General features: G+C 43.3%; 1 protein-coding gene across 1 annotated transcript; it reads right to left on the bottom strand.

Moving 5' to 3' along the window:
* Window positions 1-319: 319 nt before the first annotated feature.
* AP3M1 (adaptor-related protein complex 3, mu 1 subunit) lies at window positions 320-17,985 on the bottom strand. The gene is made up of 9 exons (XM_014956361.1): window positions 17,910-17,985; window positions 9,545-9,820; window positions 8,677-8,848; window positions 6,537-6,674; window positions 5,111-5,196; window positions 4,576-4,709; window positions 3,854-4,061; window positions 2,703-2,847; window positions 320-1,379 (listed from the first exon to the last, which is right to left on the bottom strand). The coding sequence occupies exons 2-9, from the start codon at window positions 9,815-9,817 to the stop codon at window positions 1,279-1,281; spliced, it is 1,257 nt and encodes a 418-aa protein (XP_014811847.1). The 5' UTR covers window positions 9,818-9,820; window positions 17,910-17,985; the 3' UTR covers window positions 320-1,278.
* Window positions 17,986-17,991: the final 6 nt, after the last annotated feature.

The raw sequence follows: 17,991 nt of genomic DNA, 5'->3' as shown, positions 1-17,991 counted from the left end.
CACCTGCTCCTGTGGCTCCAGACAGGGTTCTGGGAACCTGAAATGGGGTTTGCCTCATCCCTTCTGGATCACTTTTTGTCCCAAAACCTGAAATTTTGACTTTGGTTCCTGTTCTTCATCCAAAGCGAAGCGAGCAGCTGTTGGTCAATGCATCAGGCGAACAGGTCCTGGAAACAAAAGCTTCTCCAGTATCTCACCCTTCCCCAATCCTGCACTTGGGCTCCTCAGCCTAAGACCAATGGCTGTGGTTTAATTGTTCCTCAGGTGTCTCCTGCATCTCGAATGGTTTCTGGTAGCAAACACTTCACCAGAGAAGAGGTTATTTGCAGCAGAGTTCCCTTTATTTCAGAACGTTAAAGCACACAACCATTAAATACACTTGACACTTGTACTGCGCTACCTACAAAGCTACGCTCCAACGTACACATGGCACAGGTCTGGTGGCACCCACTGGGGACAAGTGGAACATCTACATCTACAGCAAAGGCTTCACATTAAAAAATAGATCTTACTCTCTGCAACTGTATTCTTAAAAAAAATGACACGGCTGAGACTGAATGGAAAGAAAGTGGATTTCTGAAGCAACGCTCACCTCCCAGATTGAATGCAGAATGTTATTTTTATCAGCTCATCTGCAGATGGCACAAATGAAAGCTGATTAAGGCAAATGCTTCTTAAGAAAGGCGATTTCTTGTAAACAACAAGGACGTGGTGTGGTTGGTGTTTTTTTTTTAATTTTTTTTTTTTTTCTTCATCAGAAGCTCTTTCTCAGGAGTGACGCTTGCTCTGTCCCCAGCCCCTGGGGGCCCCCTCTCCGTTGGTGCCGGGATGAGGTGATGCTTTGTGGACCGTGGGCCGGCAGCCGGCTGTCGGGAGAAGCTCAGCTTTCTCCACAGGCAGCTGCAGCAGCAAAATGTGCCACCAAGAGACTTTTCTGTGTGGCCCTCACCACAGGCTCAGCCTCTGGGCTTTGGTATGGGGCTGGCAGTGCAGCGGCTGCCACGGTTTGTGGCTCAACCTCTATCAAACTACTCACCAGCACAACAAGTCAGTAAAAAAACAGTGAAAGGTGTATTAGAAAAAAAGTACCTTATTAAGAAAAAAACTAAGCTATGCCTTTCAATTTAAGAGCTGCTGTGCACAAATGCTTTGATCCCGAACTAATCAGTGTCTATTAATCAATTAATTGGCACCTAATTAATAGCAACATAAGTCACTAAGCAGTCAAGTTTTTTTTTTTTTTAAAGGGGGATTTCCTCATGGAAGCAGAGCATCTTCTCATGTCCGGACTTGGAATTTTCCCGCTTTTGTAATATATTTGACACCTTTAAAAGGCTTGTATTTTTCTCCGTACATGTCTAAGCGATTCACTTTCAGGCCTGAAAAAGACAAAGTACAGAGTTAAAAGCAGAATGCTACAAGCTGTCTCGGGCTGTATAGAAGTCCTGTTTTCTTGAAGCATGTTACGGTCGGTTGGGAGGTGAATTTTCCTTCCTCTCACAAGTTCATCCAGTTTGAAAGAGCAGAATGGAGCATTTTTGGCCCTACCTGGAGCTGCTCTGGGAGGGCAACAGCTTTTTCCTGTTGTGCTCCTTGAGCCAACATCCTCCTGCCCCAGGATGCACCCAAGGAGGAATCTGACCTTCCCCAGCTCCTCTGCACTGCGCTCGTTTCCAATAACACAGATGAAGCAAAGGAAAGGTTTTAAAATTCTTTGCACTCTAAGGTCATTATTTCAAGGTCCAGCAAGCCCCCTGCTATTAACTGAGGAATGCCAGTAGCTCTTAATTATTGAAGAGTTTTGGGTTGTCCCCTGCTTTCTCACAGCTCTACCACCTTTAGCATCCAGCCATTGGATCCACTAGACTCAAACAGTGGACTGCAAGTTTTGAAAGGGAACTGCAGGATTCTGCTCTTATGCAAGGAGTAACCACTTTTGACAGAGCACAGCAGTCTAGAAAGCAAAAGGACCACAGCCTTTTGCTACCAAGAGAGGTACTACGTGTCCTGCCAGATTCTCCTCTGCTGTCTTCCCTCATCCTCCTCCCATCCCCAGGGGAGTCCCTGAGGCTCGTAATCCCCCAAAGCTGCCTTACACCAGCATTTCACACGTGGACGACTCGCCTGATTTAGGCATTTGCTCATTTGCTTTAAATTTACTTTTGCACTTACTCTCTACACTTCATTCTCATTTTATTTGCAGATTGTTTTGAAGATGAAAAACTAACCAGCTCCAGAAGGGAAGAGTAAGAAGGGTGTTCTTTAAAATTAATGGAGTTTTTTGACCCCTAGGAAGGGCTTTAGTGGCACAAGGGTGAAGCAAGGCGTGAGCACCATCTTAAATCATCGTCCATCACTCTTCACTAAAAGGATAAATTTGCATGTTCAATGCACAAGTCAAGAAAGAAAAATCAATTCTTCTGTAAATGTCTCACAATCTTTTTCTAGTAAAACAATTGGGAATTCACAATTCCCAGCAAGAGAATCTTCTGGCAAGGGAAACTGTCAGGTTTGGCTAAACCAAACTTTACCTTTTCGGCCCAAGCTGATTTCAGATCAGCATCTCCCATTAAAAGATTAACAGTTTCTCAGTTCACTTCCTTCACTGCTGCTCATTCCAAAAAGATTAACAGTTTCTCAGTTCACTTCCTACTGCTGCTCATTCTGTCAGTACCAGTCTCCAGTAACACCCACCCACTCACCTGAAATTGCAAGCTGTTGGATCTTAAACTGGATGTTTAAACTGGGATTCTCCTCTGGCTTGGGGGCTCCAGACTGCAGGTTCACAATGCCCTTCAGGTTTGGTAGCTTCTGAGGAGTGATTTTGCCAACGTCCCACGTTAACACCTTGTTGGGAAAGAGAACAGTGGCAGTGGCTTTCCAGGAAACAACTTACGAGGTCAAGTTCACGGCCAGCTTTTAGTTTTCAGGCTGGTCCCACTGGGAGATGGCATGGTTAGGTGTTGGCTGGTTTTTGTAGTTCTTATCTAAAACTGGAAATCTTTAATAAATGCAGAAAAACCTCAGTTCTCCCTATTTCTACAAACTTTTGCATTACAATCCACCCAGTTATCCCAGCCCATGGTAAAAACACAGTATAACTGATTTCCACAGAGAGGAAAGGAGACTTCAAGTGGTTTTGCTGGTGTTTTTGTTTTTAAAAGATCAAGGTTGGTTCTTTTTGAAACCAAATGTTACTTGGAGAGCTTTCACTTACAATTCCAATCAATTGCTGACTGAGATACTCCAAGGGCAGCAGAAAGCCCGGAGCAGGGTGCCACAGTCAGCAGAATGGTTTGGCTCAGGCTCCATTTCAGCCAAATGGTTCCTGGGTCCTAAAAAGCTTCAGGAGCTTTAGGAAATTTAGGTCTCAAACCCCAGCTCAGAGGCAAGAAAACGGATCCCCCCAGATACAGTTTTTCAGACCCTCTGTTTTCCTTCCTGTGTCTTCAGGCAGATCTTATGGAAGAGATTTTTCTCTCATCTCCTGCTCCCCGTTTTTCTGACTACCCGTTTTCAAGTCTGCTGCATGTTCTCCAGATAAGTATGTTTTAAAGAACAAAGGCTGCAAAATACGCCATAGCTGAAACCACCAGCAAAATACTGCTGCATCCACGAAAGAAAAATACTAGGGGATGAAGGAAAGGGGAAAAGAGAGGAAGAAAAGGGAGAGGGGAAGGGAAAGGAGACTGATAAAACCAGAAAGGATTTTAATTCAGAGAGGATTTTAATTCAGAAACATACGCTGAAAGTTTTCTGCCAAGTGTGGAATGCTGCTCCCGTGCTCTGTGATGTGTGAGGCTTGTTCTAATGTCACCTTAGATATTTAAATAAATAAAAACTCAAGACTTACTTTAGTAACTGGGTCAAACGTGTAGCTGCCTTGTGTAGCAGTGAGGTTCATATTAAGTACAGCCTTTGGCATGTGCACGGTCATGACAACTCCTTCCACTGTTTTCCCCATGTTCTGTTTGGGTCCGATGGTGACATCAAATCTGCCCGAAGAACTGTTCTCCTTAAAGCTGATCATGTGTTTCACATACACAGGAATGGCCACCAAGCTGAGGAGAGAGGACAGGAGGTGAATGCATCCGGGCTACTTCTCTGCTTGAGAAAATAAGGCTCTTTCTCATAAATAGTTCTCGTGTTTCTGGCAGGTATTCAAGTTAGAACCAGTTTGTTTTGAAAGTGAAAAGTGATACTCAGCTCTTCAATATCATCGCTGAAGTGATTTTATTAGCAGAAAAACACAGGAAAAAAAAGAGATTTTCTTCCAAATCACTTGTTCTAATCTCTTTCCCACCATCTGTTTATTTTTTTTTTTAAAGTAATCTCACTGAGCCAATTCTTATTTTTTTTAAAGTAATCTCACTGAGCCAATTCTCAGAACAGCCACCAGTCGAATCAGACTTAGTTTGGAAATACCTACGGTTTAGACTTTTTTTGCTTTATTCATTGTATGAAGATGAGAGTCCTGTGTGGACACAGAGACTCAGCCCCAAAGCATCCAGCAGCGACACTGACGACCGGGCATGAAGAGCCCTGTATTATCTGTGTGTCTCAATGGGAACCTACTTCTGTGAGCTGACGCGGTAGGAGATCAGCCTGAAATTGCCATCGGGAGGGATGAAGGAGAGGACTCTCTCAGACTCCCAGCGTTTGAACCGGATGCAGGGATGGAAGCTCACGTCATCCAGCAGCCGGGGGTTCTGGAAGCAGTGACAAAGCAGTGACAAAGCAGTGACAAAGCAGCACATGAAATCACATCAAGTATCAGCAGTTTAAACCTGTTACTGAACTCCACACAATTCCTATTTCTTAGACTCCAAGTATCACTCCCAGCCATTATCTGAGACACGTTTCTGAGGTAGATGGATTTCTGCTCTGACCTGGTACAGCAGTTCCTGTGAGTGTGTTTTTATGTACAGACAAAAGCCATTCCTACTACCAAGCAATGCAGCAACTTCTACAATACAATGCAAAACTCATTATGTTATTTTTCATATATATAAAACACATGAAGTAGTGACCGTGCTCTTAAAATTAGCTCTGCTCATTAAGAAAAATAAATCCTGAGCAATTAAAATCCCCAAATATATGCTACATTTACCATGAAAGAAAGAGAAAGATCTGGCATTCCTGAGAGCTTAATACACGAATCAATAACACCTTGAATTTCTGCAAAGACTGTGGAACCTGTGGGGAAAAAAAAAGAAAAAAAGACAGGACTTACTTAACATTATTATCAAGGGTTGTGAAGTGCAGCCGGAGGGCACAGGTGGCATTTGCACAACACTCAAGAACACGCCAAGCACAGATAAGAAAGGTCATTCCAGTTACCTGTGGCCTGGGCAGCTTGCGAAAATACATGAGCCAGAGCAAAGAGCGTGTCCCAAATCAGCTAATTATACTCGTGCCAGCTGTTACACCCGACCTGCACTGCCTGTGCCTCAACTGGTTGCTAGCAATGAGTAAATAAGAATTTCAGAACACACAAGCTCTGAATCTTCCTTTCTCTCCTGTCCCCTGTCTCCAGAAAACCAGCAAGTTGGGCAGTGGTGCAGGGAAGCTGAATCACATCAAAACACAGTAGGTTTGCACTATAAAGCTCCAGATGACCTCGGCGTTCACAAGCACGGCTTGGTTAGCAGTGGGATTACATACCCATCTTCATGTTAAATACACAAAGAGCAAAAAAACCCCAAACCACCCAAAGCGAGAATACCAAGCATCTCACCCAGGAAGGACTCATTTCCTTAAATCCCTTATAAGGACAGAAAGGCATGAGCAGGACTCTGCACTGATTAGCCCTACAAGCAAAGGTTATTTTAGAAGATACGTAGAAAATGTTGCTGATCTAGTCAAGGAGAAGGAGAAACTGTGAGTTAATACTTCGCCTGAAAAGAAGGGATCCTGTTTCAGGTGAAATCAGTTAACCAGAACCCTATGAAACAAGACAACATCCCTGTTCCGGGGGAACAACCTTAACTACTTCTTAGTCCTAGCGAAGGTTGGGAAGAAAGATTCTTGCATGGCCAGTCCCCAAGGGATCAGAGCAGGAAAGAGTAGCTTTATATATAAGGAAAACAACACTGTCTAGCTATTTTGCACCAAGTTTTGTCTTGCTATGAGAAGAAAGCTAATTAAAGCTTTTGTCTTCCTCATTTGAGGGCCTACAAGGACTACAGTAAATTGTTGGCAGGAACAATGGAAGATAATTATCTCATCACATTTAAAACTTCGATGATTTTTTTCCATTTATATGTATTAAGAGATAATCAATATACAAACAGCATCTAAGTACAGGGTATTTCTTGTGGATGCTCCTGCAGAGGCCTAGAGCATATTGCTATTTTAAGATGAACAGAAGAAATCCCTTTGGGCATGCTATTTTAAATTGTGTATTTCTATTTAAGATATAGATTCATGTATATAACACACATGCAAAGAAGCCACTGGACTGTATTCTCTCTAAACATCAGCAGCCAAATATAAACACATTCAACAAACAAAAATGAGTTTAGAAAGCATCTTACCTGATTTGTCTATAATCGCATCAATTTCTTCAATGACATCAAAATAAGCTTCGTTGTTTGTGTATTTCACCCCTGCTCTGCGCCAAGGGATGTTGGACAACTGGCCGGTGGGAAGTGTGTCACCCACATTACTGCTGCCTTAAAAATGAAAAGGAACTCAAAATCAGTGATTTATTACAAGAGGGATGTTTCAATTGCCAAAAATGAAGAATCAAAGCAAGGTTTGCCCCCAAGAACAACAGACTAAAACCTGGGCCACTAAAATTTCATTCATTAGGTGACATGAATGCAATTTAAGGTTTTCAGACCATACTTGCTCTCACTCCTGGCACCCATCTGAGCTCCTTGCAGCAACGTGACAGCCACAGCTACACCTGACCACATGCCAAATCCACCCAGACCCTGCCCCACAGACTTGGCTTTCTGGCTTGACCTGGCTCGTCCTGATGGACTTTCCTGGCAATCGCTGAGCTGCAGATGACACTGTTATCATCTGATCCTGACCCTGACCTGTTGGCTCAACTTCTGGGGTCTCTAACAGTGATGCCACTGCCACTGCCTGTCTTGCTGTCAACTGGTTCTTACCGGCCTGAGAAAAGGGCTTCCTGAGCTACCTTGTTACAAAGTAAACTGATGATTATTTAAACAGGAAAAAAAAAAACCACATCACTTCTGGGGCTTAGCTCTTGGAATCCCAGTAGAGCAGACACAACTCCCTCTGCTAGAAGTATGTCTCAGGACAGGGCCACAGCTCACACTTGCTTGTGCTCTTTAGCACTGCAAATGTGGCAGTGTGTCTGTCCCTCATGTCCCTCAGCAGCCTTGCAGGCTGGGCTGCCAGGCCAGGTAGTGGGGAGAGCTCTCAGGCTGCCCTTTCTCACCCGCTCAGTGCTGAGCTGTTGACAGTGACAAGACGCAGGAGGCCCCGGGCAGGTGCTTTAGGTCCCTAGGGAATTCTAATAAGGCTTTAGATAAAACCAGAGGATTTGATGCTGCAACCCTTGGCTTCAGGAGTCTTAATTCCCCTTACGGTGGTGCATCTAGTCCATTAATGTCATAGATATTTTTCTTAAGTATAACTACTACCATCCAAAATCACATTTAAAAAAAAAAAAAAAGAAAACCCAAACTTCAGAAATTAAAACTGATCAGATTTATACTCAAAGATTAAACCATGCGTGCTACCTCAAAGACTGGCTCCTCTGAGCACCAGATCTGTGTGGCCCTGCAGCCCCACTTACTACCCTTCTCTAACACAGGGGAACATTTTATCATAGAATCATAGAATTGCCCAGGCCAGAAGGGACCTCCAAAGGTCATCTAGTCCGACCTCCCCGCAGTCAGCAGGGACACCCCCAACTAGACCAGGCTGCCCAGGGCCTCGTCAAGCCTCTCCTTGAATATCTCCAGGGATGGGGCCTCAACCACCTCCCTGGGCAACCTGCTCCAGTGCTCCACCACCCTCACAGTGAAGACCCCTCTCCTAATCTCCAGTCTAAATCTGTTCCCCTCCAGATTTTGCATATCCCTGACCCCCTGCGACACCCCAGGACGTAACTCCCTTTCCCCTCCTTGCCAGAGGAGCAGATTCCACCAGCTCAGCTGACAGACATTTGGCTCTGTCCCTGCAAGACATGCCCATTCACAACAGCCTGACGGACGTGGGGGGTGGTGGTGGGGGCGGAGAGGAGGCTGAGGACAGGCTATTTGCTTCTCTTCATGCTATCTGTTCCCAGTCAGCAAAGATTTATTAGATATCTGTTATATACCTTTCTATAACGACTTCTTACAATATGCATAATAACCTTCTCCAATGCCCCGGAGTTATTCAAGGCTTGGGGCCCTACCAATCCCACAGCACCTGTCTCCAGTATGTGCTGTCTGTGCTGGGAACTGCTGCTCCTGAGGGACTCTGGCAGCTGTGGCCGGACCAGACAGTGCCACTGGGGATACCAAAGGGGCCAGGCATAAAGTACAAATAAGGAGGAAGTTGCTTTTATTCAACTCTTGTGAGAAGTGGCAGGACAGTGGCCTCACCTGACAGGTTCACACCAATACAATATTATTTTTTAGCCATGAAGCATGATGGGGCTTTGTTTTTAAGCAGCCAGTCACTGCTGAAAATTATTTCTTTTCATACCTGTGATGGAGTTGACGACGGAGCGCAAAATTGTGGGAGGCTTAATCAGCTCCTTCAATATGTTAGATTCTGTTGCCAGTGGAAAGCCGTTGTCTAACATTTCTTCTAGAAGTTCATACACAATAACTACATTGTCCTTAATTGCAGTCTCAGAACATTCGCCGAAGTAATCCTAAACAAATCAGAGATTACAAAGGAGAGGATTTTTATTCCTGTTCAAATGCTTTGCAAAGGTTTGTTTGGGTTTTCTGCTTACAGAAACTCTCCAACATATCAAGGAATTCTAGAGCCTAAACTGACCAGCTACTTCTATAGCCTGATTGCATCGTAGGTTAAAGTTACTTTATCATCTAATTAGAAATAAAACCAGCATGAACAATGAAATTATTGTAACCTGGTTTACTAGTATATAGATCTCTCAAAGGTTCTCCTACTTGTGAACATTAACACGTTTTCTGTTAGAAGACTCTTGTAAAGACAAGGACATTTTGGCAATGCCCAGTCTTCACAGAGGTATCTGTGAATCTTATTTAGTGTCTGTGAAATAGGTTGAAAACTGACCCCTACTTCACATCTCTCTTCTCCCTACAGAGCGCTTCATGACTGTGTGCTCCTTCTTGTTTATCTACATAACATGAACAGCACAAAAGCTTACTGCAAAAAACACAGCTTTTACAAAATGGGGTCTGGGTTTTAGTGCATATGCACTGGTATCTATAACCAAATGAATACACAAAATATACCTTTTTAAAAATTGCAAAGGGGAAAGTCACTGACGGGAGGGTCTAGTACCTTTCTTTAAAAGAAGTTTATTCAAAAAATTCCCTTGGAATTAATTCAATTTAAAAATTATTTAATGCTCACAGACCTGGAAAGTATCTGCTACTCGGTGCAGAAATTCAATTACAAAGAGTGGTGGCACTTCTGTCTGTATGACAGACACAAAGAAGATTTTATCCCGATAGATGCTGATGAGGTAGTGGTGTGGCGTTGAGATGACAGGAGGCACATTCTCAACATCGATTGCTTTCTCCTGAGCTTCAAAGAAATAATCACACACAGATTGGCTCACAACGCTCTTCCAGTGCTTCTCCAAGAATATATCACCAGAACAGTTTATAAGAAACAGGCTGTGGATCATTTTCTGTTGGAAACACATTCAAAGAAGTTAAAATAAACAAAAGGATATGGGGATTGACATTATTTCTTCTCCCAGACTCTCTTTCTTACAACAGTTATTCTTTATTAACACTGTGAATTTAAGAAAAAGATCTGTTTTGCTGCTTTTCTTTAAATTACATTTTCTCTATTTAGAGGAATGTTCCCCCCCAAGTATTTCACAGTCAGTAACATATGTCACAATGTAAACAAGAAGTTAGCACCCTTGATTTCCACTTTCATCCCGATTTGCTATTTGTAATTTATTTCGTACAGAAAAGCTGACCCTCATGAGCTGGCACTCACTTAAACATGTTTGGCAACTTACATCTAAAGTTGCCTACAGCAGAGGAGTTTGTGTAACATTTACACACATAACTAAGAATTGCACTATCTTAAAGACAGAGCTCTTTAGCTTGTCAGCTTTCAGCTATTGAACTGGAAAAGTGTTTTTTATTTGCTGGCTGACTAGTCTTTTACTTATGATCTATGCCAAGCTGCACTTGGATAAAGGGTTGGAATGCATTAAAAGTACACAAACTCAGGACTTTAAATCTGGTTTAATGAACACAATTACCTCAAATGTGCTTAACACACATGAAATATGTTTACATAAAATGTTTTACACTTAAAAACTCACTCATGAGAAAGGGAAGTATGAACTGCGGATAAGGAATGTAACTTTTTTCATGTATCTTTAAAGATTTACAAATAACCTGTCTCAGTCACTGATCCTTCATTTTATTCATGGCACAAGAAGCTTATCTGCCTTTTTTTTTAAACAAATTCTCAGTCTATTTCTCAACTTTCAATAAGATTATAGATGAACTAAGTTGTTGATTCAAATGAAGTGAACAAACTATTTTCTCCACATCTACGGAAGAGACAAATGCTACCAGACTTCAGTTTATTTCTTTAGCCTTTACATCAGACAGATCAAACGCTTTGGCTGACCTGCAGCATAACCATCCTCTGACAAAAATAAGGTCCAAGTTTAAACTCAGGCTTAGAAAACAAAACAAACTGTAACCCAAGCACGGGCTCCTCATGGTGAAGTTAATCTTGTACTTATATCCTGCATAAATTCATGCTGTAGTTGAAGCAGCTGCCACTGGGTATTCATCCCCTTTGCCTTCCAGGTACTGATCTGAGCGCGTCTGTGGCTCTGCAATTACTTCTATCAGGAAACTGGTCCAGCTATAAATCGACCCAGAAAAAGGAGTTTCTGGTCAGATCAGCTTCCTGATCCAAGTTATTGCATTGCCAGAGAGTGCTACAGCTGGTGCAGAGGAGGTGGTGGAAATGGGCAGATGATAGCAATGGAGATACCCTGAATCAAAGTTTATTTAGCCTTTGGAGGAATTCAAGCATGGCTGGAAAGAGCCCAAATAGTTACTGGGCATCCACACCTTGAAACAGGAAGACCACCATCAACTCCGTATGCCCAAGAGAAGCCAAACACATCCACCAAAAACCTATCATAGTTTTCATTAATCTTAGGATGTTTGGGCAGGATCATGCCAAAAAAAGGAGGTAAAATTTGCTCCTTTGCTGATGTTGACTCTGGCACACAAATGTGGAGATGGCACAGAAGCATCTAAATGTAAATGGTCCAGTCCCACAGAGATACTAAGGAGTCTAAACACTATGTGAGTAAGCCTCATTCCAAAATGCTGGAATAAGCACTTAAGTCCATCCAGAGTGAGCTCTTCGTCCCACAGAGATACTAAGGAGTCTAAACACGGTGTGACTAAGCCTCATTCCAAAAGCACTTAACTCCATCCAGAGTGAGCTCTTGCTGCTGCGTCTGAATCTAAACTGCCCAGAGTACTAGGCTGATCTCCCAACACACTTGTAACACTGAAAAATTGTCTGGTCCTGCAGGTCTTCACAAATCAAAAGTATGCCTTCCAAAGCGCACCAGAGAAGGTGAAAAAGGACTACTAAAGAAGGTAGTTAGCATGCTATTTCCCTCCACCTAAGTCAGCAGACGTAGGAAGGGAGCCAAGATCCAGCTTTTCACACTCTAAACTCCAGCTGCTCCTTCACATTCATGACAGCAATGCGCTCATCTTCACTGGGACCTTGCCAGGTCTTAGAGACCTCCTGCTAAGAGCTCACTGTCCTTGGTGGTAGAGACGAAAAGACCAATAGTGAAAACGTGAACAGAAAAAATCCGACTAAACCAATACAGTATATATCAGGAAATTCTTTTGGAAACTGATCGTTAAGAGTGGGAAAGGAAACAAAGCTACAAAGTGTTATTGCATGTTTCTACTGTATCTCTCCCACACCAAATTAATCTCTAATTTAGTTTGTCAAAAAAACCTGACAATTTTAATACTGTTGGCACAGCATTCTTATAAAGGAGCCTTGACACAATTGCTTTAATCCAATTTAACTAAACATGTTCTGAATTTAGCCAACACTGAACATTAAAACCCTCCAAAATCTCCTGGATAGTCACACAGCGGTGGCAAGTATAATCAACCACTGAATGTCAGTATTGTTCCACACCAAGGCAGCCCCAACATATGAAGGTGATCAGCTATAAAGCTTAGAATAGTTCTCTGTACATTTTAATATGGATACAATAGCACATCTGTTAACAAACATAAACCCAAATAAATGCACACAAAGCTGCATAGGAGAGTTTCAGTGCAAGCAGCACCAGTAAGACTCCATTTCCAGAGGATTTGATCTATAGCCCACTGTGGAGAAGCTCTGCTGGACTGCAGGCAGCTTCGGACCATACCCTGACAAAGTGTATCAGATACGGGTGACAGAGTGGTTTAAAGTCCTAGCAGTTGTCCTGCTGTTAATTCATACAGATTCCACCGAGCAGATTGCATTTGTCACCATATACTACCCAAAGACAGCAACTCTGCCCTATCAGTCAATGGGCACTTCCCTCTGCCAGTGCCCACCAGAGCAAAGAAGCTCTCACAGCAGCGGGGACATCAGTCTATTATATGCAAGACTAAGTCATTTGATTTGTCCCACACGCTGTCAGACAATTGGCACCGGCCAATTAAGAGATGGATTTCATGCTGGATACCTTACGAGTGGTACTACCACAAAAAGATCTTATGTAAGCTGTTATTTAACCAAAATGACTTACAGTGCTCCCAATACTGAAGATTTCCCAGCTACTCTATTTCTTAAGTGCCAGATTTCATTTCAGACACATAGACATCCCTGAATTCATTTCTCAGCACCCTACCTTCTTCTGTCTCATCAGAACACTAGATTTACAAAGTGAAAAAAGAATAAAAAAATGCAAAACATAAGAAATCAATCTAGTAACAGTAAGATTTCTCACACCAATAGGTCAAGTTAATACTTGTGGCCAAACAGCAAAGCATGCTCAGAGCTGTGACACTTTGAGGGTAAAAGGTCTTGAATTGAAGTTCATAAGTTTAAAAAAAAAAACAGTAGCAAAAAGCACAGCACCAAAAATTTAAGAATCAGGAGAGTACCTGTGCAGCAGCCTATGCAGTCACCACTTCCAGATGGCAACGTAAAACCAGTCTATGTAAAATACTGAAGGTCTGTTCCTAGGGCTATTTCAAAAGGACATGCCTCCCAGCTCTCTGCTTTTAGGCCGACCTGAGAAGCAGGCTGAAGGTGTCCACGGACTATTAGTTGCACCTTTAGTCCAGAGTAAGCCATTCACACTCATTTTAAGCAGCCTGACAGCCCTCCATCCTACTGCCCCCCCTGAAGCAGCCTGACAGCCCTCCATCCTACTGCCCCACTGAAAGGCATCTCACAGGCGCTGCCCAGCAGGGGTTTTGAGCTTCTTCTCAGACTCCCCATCCTTGCTCCGACACATGAAACTCCACATGATTCCTTGCAGTCATTTCCATCCAACCAGAATTTGAAGTCCTTACAGAAGAACTAAATAGTTTAACGAAGGTGCCTTCTATATGCTTGTTTTCAAGTCTGTATCTTTTCTTTTGACTATATATGGATTTTGCAATCTTACTGTTTTTTCAATCTCTTGGCAGAGAAACATCTGGACTGAAGTCACAGCAGGCTCACAAGACAAAAGTGGAGCTCGTTGGCAGGAGGGAGAGGCTGCGAGCATGGGAAAAAGACTGATTGCACGTGCTTGTCCTTGGCTACAATTAAGTACTCTAAAATGTAATTAATGCAGAAATACTGTTACCAGCTGCTTTTCCATAACACTGAGCTGAGTTCAGTCAAAGCTCTGAAAATCAGGAAGCGAGGAATTTATCACTGACCCCCGCAATGCCCTTTAGAGCTAGTAATAATCACTGAAAACAGCTCCAAACGGGACCATCACTGGGAAAGTATTCCACGGCTCCCATGTTCCCTGCATCTGGCGTAGCTGCTCTGAAGGGTGGAAGGATTAGTGGGGGAGACTGCCTTGAGCCTCTGTTATGTATTTGTGGAAATGAACTTCTAGTGACAAGCGAATGGAAAGTAATCAAATGCTTAAAGTAATCTGGAGAAACAAATAAGCTAAGATAGGCACTTCTATTTTAAAGCGAGTATTTTTGTCGCAACCAGCTGGTGGGCAGTTTAGCTTTTTTCCTATAAATTGAAGATACGTCACAAACACATGAAGACAACCTTTGCTCCTCACCTTCCCAACCCCATTCACTGGCTCTAAAAACAGCAAATGGAATGAAGGAAAATCTTATTAAATACTTGAATGACATTTTCAAGATAGCCAACACGGCAGCTCTGAGCATATGTATAGCTGGCTGCCCCACCTCTGGCACCACATCAGAAGCTGTGATTCAAAGTGATATACCTGGGAGCCTCAGGTCTTAGTAAAATGTGAATGTTCTGGATTTTCATCGTTTTTTAAGCCTCCTATCATTGTTAGCATATCTTACCGCTGCTGCTCGAGTGTCATGAATCTTTTCATTTCTAAGATGTCCACGGCTTAGGTATCTGCACACCAAAGTAAAAACACTTTTGCAACCCTTCTTAAGAACTGCCTGGTGTTCCCCTCTGTTAGTCAAGAAAAACTCCCAGAATCAAATCAACTCTAACTTAACCCCATGAAGAGCTCGTGTGTGTACACCTACTCACATGCATTTTTTATCACCAAGATCATCCCTACTAAAGACTAAACGCTTTGTTTCCCAGATGCTCAGTATACATTTATTTATCTTTAGTCTCATTTAAAGCACTGTTAGTAACTTTCTGGAATTGTTTTTAAAAGGAAGTAGTCTTCTGAGAGTACTCTGAAGCTGTCTTAAATCAGTGTTTGGTATCGTGTTTGGTATCCATAACAAAATTTCCAACTTCCTCCATGCTTTTACCAATAACAATCACAGCCTGCATAAGAATTTGTGCAGCATTTCATCTACTGACTGATCAGCTTTCCAATAACACATTTGCATGGCGCCTATGTTCAATTTAGTTCCAGTATAAATCTTCTAATTGCTGGCAGGATAGTTCCATCTCTTGCCAGCAGAACAATATTAGATCCTGAATAATCAAGCAATATTAGATCCTGAGTAACTGCAGTTCCCTTTGGGACCTGCAAGCACAGAGAGCTTCACTGTAAAAGCTGAAAAAGCAAGCTCTTCTTAGAAAAAAAATCCACCGAAACAATTAAAAATTCATTGCTAAAACTACATTTTTACATGAAGATGGAACATTTCTAATACAATTTACACCTGAATCAGCCGCTTTAGGACTACTAAGGGACCACTTAAGAAATTCCTTCTCTGAAAGAGTACTGAATAGATAGAGAGGATGAAACGGACACAGGTAAGGCGAGTATCTCGTTACGCATTTACTGTCAACTGGATTTTCAGGAGCAGACTGATAATTAGGCTCATATTCCAGCCAAACTACTAAGGACTCTGAAAGGCCAAGGCAGCAGGATTCAATCACAGGATATAAAAGCCTCGTCTCAGTAGTTCTTTGGGAAGGTGATGTCCATCGTGCTCTCTCCCAGTTCACTGCTCCAGTAAGTCTGATGGGCCGGAGCAACAGTGTAACCTGCTCTTTTTTACAGGCTCTATTTTAAGAGGCACTCCAGGACAAGCTCAGTGACAAAGAGCCATGCACTGCTGAAATACTAGATCAGAGCCAAGTATCACTGGAACCCTGCTGTAAATGACAGCTCTTACTAATGCGAGTGCTCTCTGCCACGACTAGTCCAAAACGCTGACGGGCAGAAAGAGGGCTTATAACCAGTTTTACCTCCCTTCTCTTCCATGAGAAGAGAGCAGAGCAGCACTCTTTAATTTTTCCATCCTGTAAAATAAAATCAGGCTCCAGAATAAGCAGTCTTAAAGAATCTCTCAAAAAGTTCCCGTTAAAAAGGCTCTTATTCATTATGTTGAATAAGCATTAAAAAGGTATCACTTGTTTTCTGTGTATTAACTAAGTTTTGAAAGCTACACAGAAAATAAGTTGGGCGAAAATAAAAGGGAACTAAGAGGAAGGAACTCAACATTCTAAAAAGGTTTAATTTGATTTCTTCCCATTATTACAGCCATAAAGTACAGCTGCCACTTCTCACTTGCTGTTCACACCTCTCTACCTCAAGGACTTCAATTTCTCTTTCATGAATCCTCATGACAAGGTTTCTATTTAAGATTCTTAATGCAGAACTGCTTGTAAGGAGAGCTTTGTTTGAAAGAGTAACTGGGACTTAGCTGGTGCATAGTTATTTTGCTCAATAGGAGATTTCATTTCTGGGCAAGGGCAGCAAAATTAAGCACTAGAGGGCGTGGAATAGTTTTAATGCTTAATTTGCCATCTGCAAGAAATTTCCAGGTATGTGCACGCAGACAGGAAAGGATCTGCTTGTCCCATTTTTATTTTTTTTTCAAAACCAGGTTTTCTTGTGTTTTTGAGTTAGCACCCAATGTACCACAGATTAAATCCTAGACAGTTACAATGAAATTCCATTCAGATTTTTTTTAAATAAACGAGAAGTTATGTACTATAGCTGGGAACTGCCAGCTGAATCATCCTCATGCCTGGCATAGTCAGATCTTTTGTAAAACACTTCCATCACCTTATCTCTTGCACAAGTAATTTAATTTACTTGGAAATAGCTCTTCCTCTCCCCTACTGCAGCCTGCCTTCTGTGAACGTGAATTTTCATTATCCAAGTATGATTTTTTGCCTGGTTGTTTATACCATAAGTACATTCAATGGTGAAGCTATTCCTCCAGTCTGATCACCATCTAATATGTAAAAATCACTCATCGTACTGAAACGACAGTGAGTGTACTACTACTTCAAAGCAGATTAGCAGTGAAACAGAAGAAAAGAAGGGACAACCTCTACTCCATTACCCTGTCAGGCAGTGAACTGGGCAGAAGTGCTGTGCAACGCACAGGGACGGATGATAATGGATTAATTTCCAGTGCGTATTATGCAAATCTACACTCACAGGGTCCCTGGCTAATTAAGCATGACCAGAACCACCACGTTTGCAGCAATGCTGCTGAAGCAAATACTCTGGTGGCCTGGGTGCTACCCCTCCTGCGACCCCCAGGCCTTGGCTTTGCTGCAGGTTTGGCATAGAGCTCCTGCATCACCCCTCCCGTAGGCCCATCTCTCCTAACAGCTAAATTAATTACCTCCCTGCACATAATCCCTCCTCCTCATCATTACTTAGCGTTTTAGGGTGACCCGTGGGGCCAGGGCACTGAGGGGCGGAGGGCCCGGGCAGGCCGGGACCCCGTAGCCGGGCCTTGGCTCCAGCACAGGCCGCGCCGTTCCGCAGACGCAGCAGAGCCCAGAAGAACAGGCTTTTATTAATAGCATTGTTATTCTCACACGGAAACAGTTTTGCGTTTAAATGGGCACCGAACAACGGAAACGGACGGAGGTAAAGCGGGAAGTCCCAGATGGACGGGACAGCCACCCCGCCGACCGGGATGTCGCCCCGCTCCCTCACCGGACACCCACAGCTGCTGACGGGGCCGGACACAGCGGGCTGGGGTCCGGCGGCTGCCTCCCAGGCCCGTCCCGCCGCTTCCCCCCGTCACAGAGACCAACGCCTCCCCCCCGGTGAGACCTCCCTCAGCGGCCCGGGCACCCCCCTCACCTCCCCGGCCCTCACGTACCTCCCCCGGCCCTCTGCGGCCCGCTCGCCCCGGCCCGGCTCGGCCCGTCCCGCTCCCGGGGCAGCGGCCAAGATGGCGGCGA

Source organism: Calidris pugnax, unplaced genomic scaffold (assembly GCF_001431845.1).
Source record: "Calidris pugnax isolate Ruff unplaced genomic scaffold, ASM143184v1 scaffold196, whole genome shotgun sequence".
NCBI classification, from domain to species: domain Eukaryota; kingdom Metazoa; phylum Chordata; class Aves; order Charadriiformes; family Scolopacidae; genus Calidris; species Calidris pugnax.
This window is presented reverse-complemented; position numbering and strand designations above follow the sequence as displayed.

Coding starts and splice junctions, on each gene's coding strand:
- AP3M1 (XM_014956361.1), bottom strand. CDS start 9,817: ATGATCCACAGCCTGTTTCTTATAAACTGTTCTGGTGATATATTCTTG. Junction 4,710..5,110: donor ATCTTTCTCTTTCTTTCATG/GTAAATGTAGCA, acceptor CACTGCTTCCAG/AACCCCCGGCTGCTGGATGA. Junction 1,380..2,702: donor CCAACAGCTTGCAATTTCAG/GTGAGTGGGTGG, acceptor TGTCTTTTTCAG/GCCTGAAAGTGAATCGCTTA.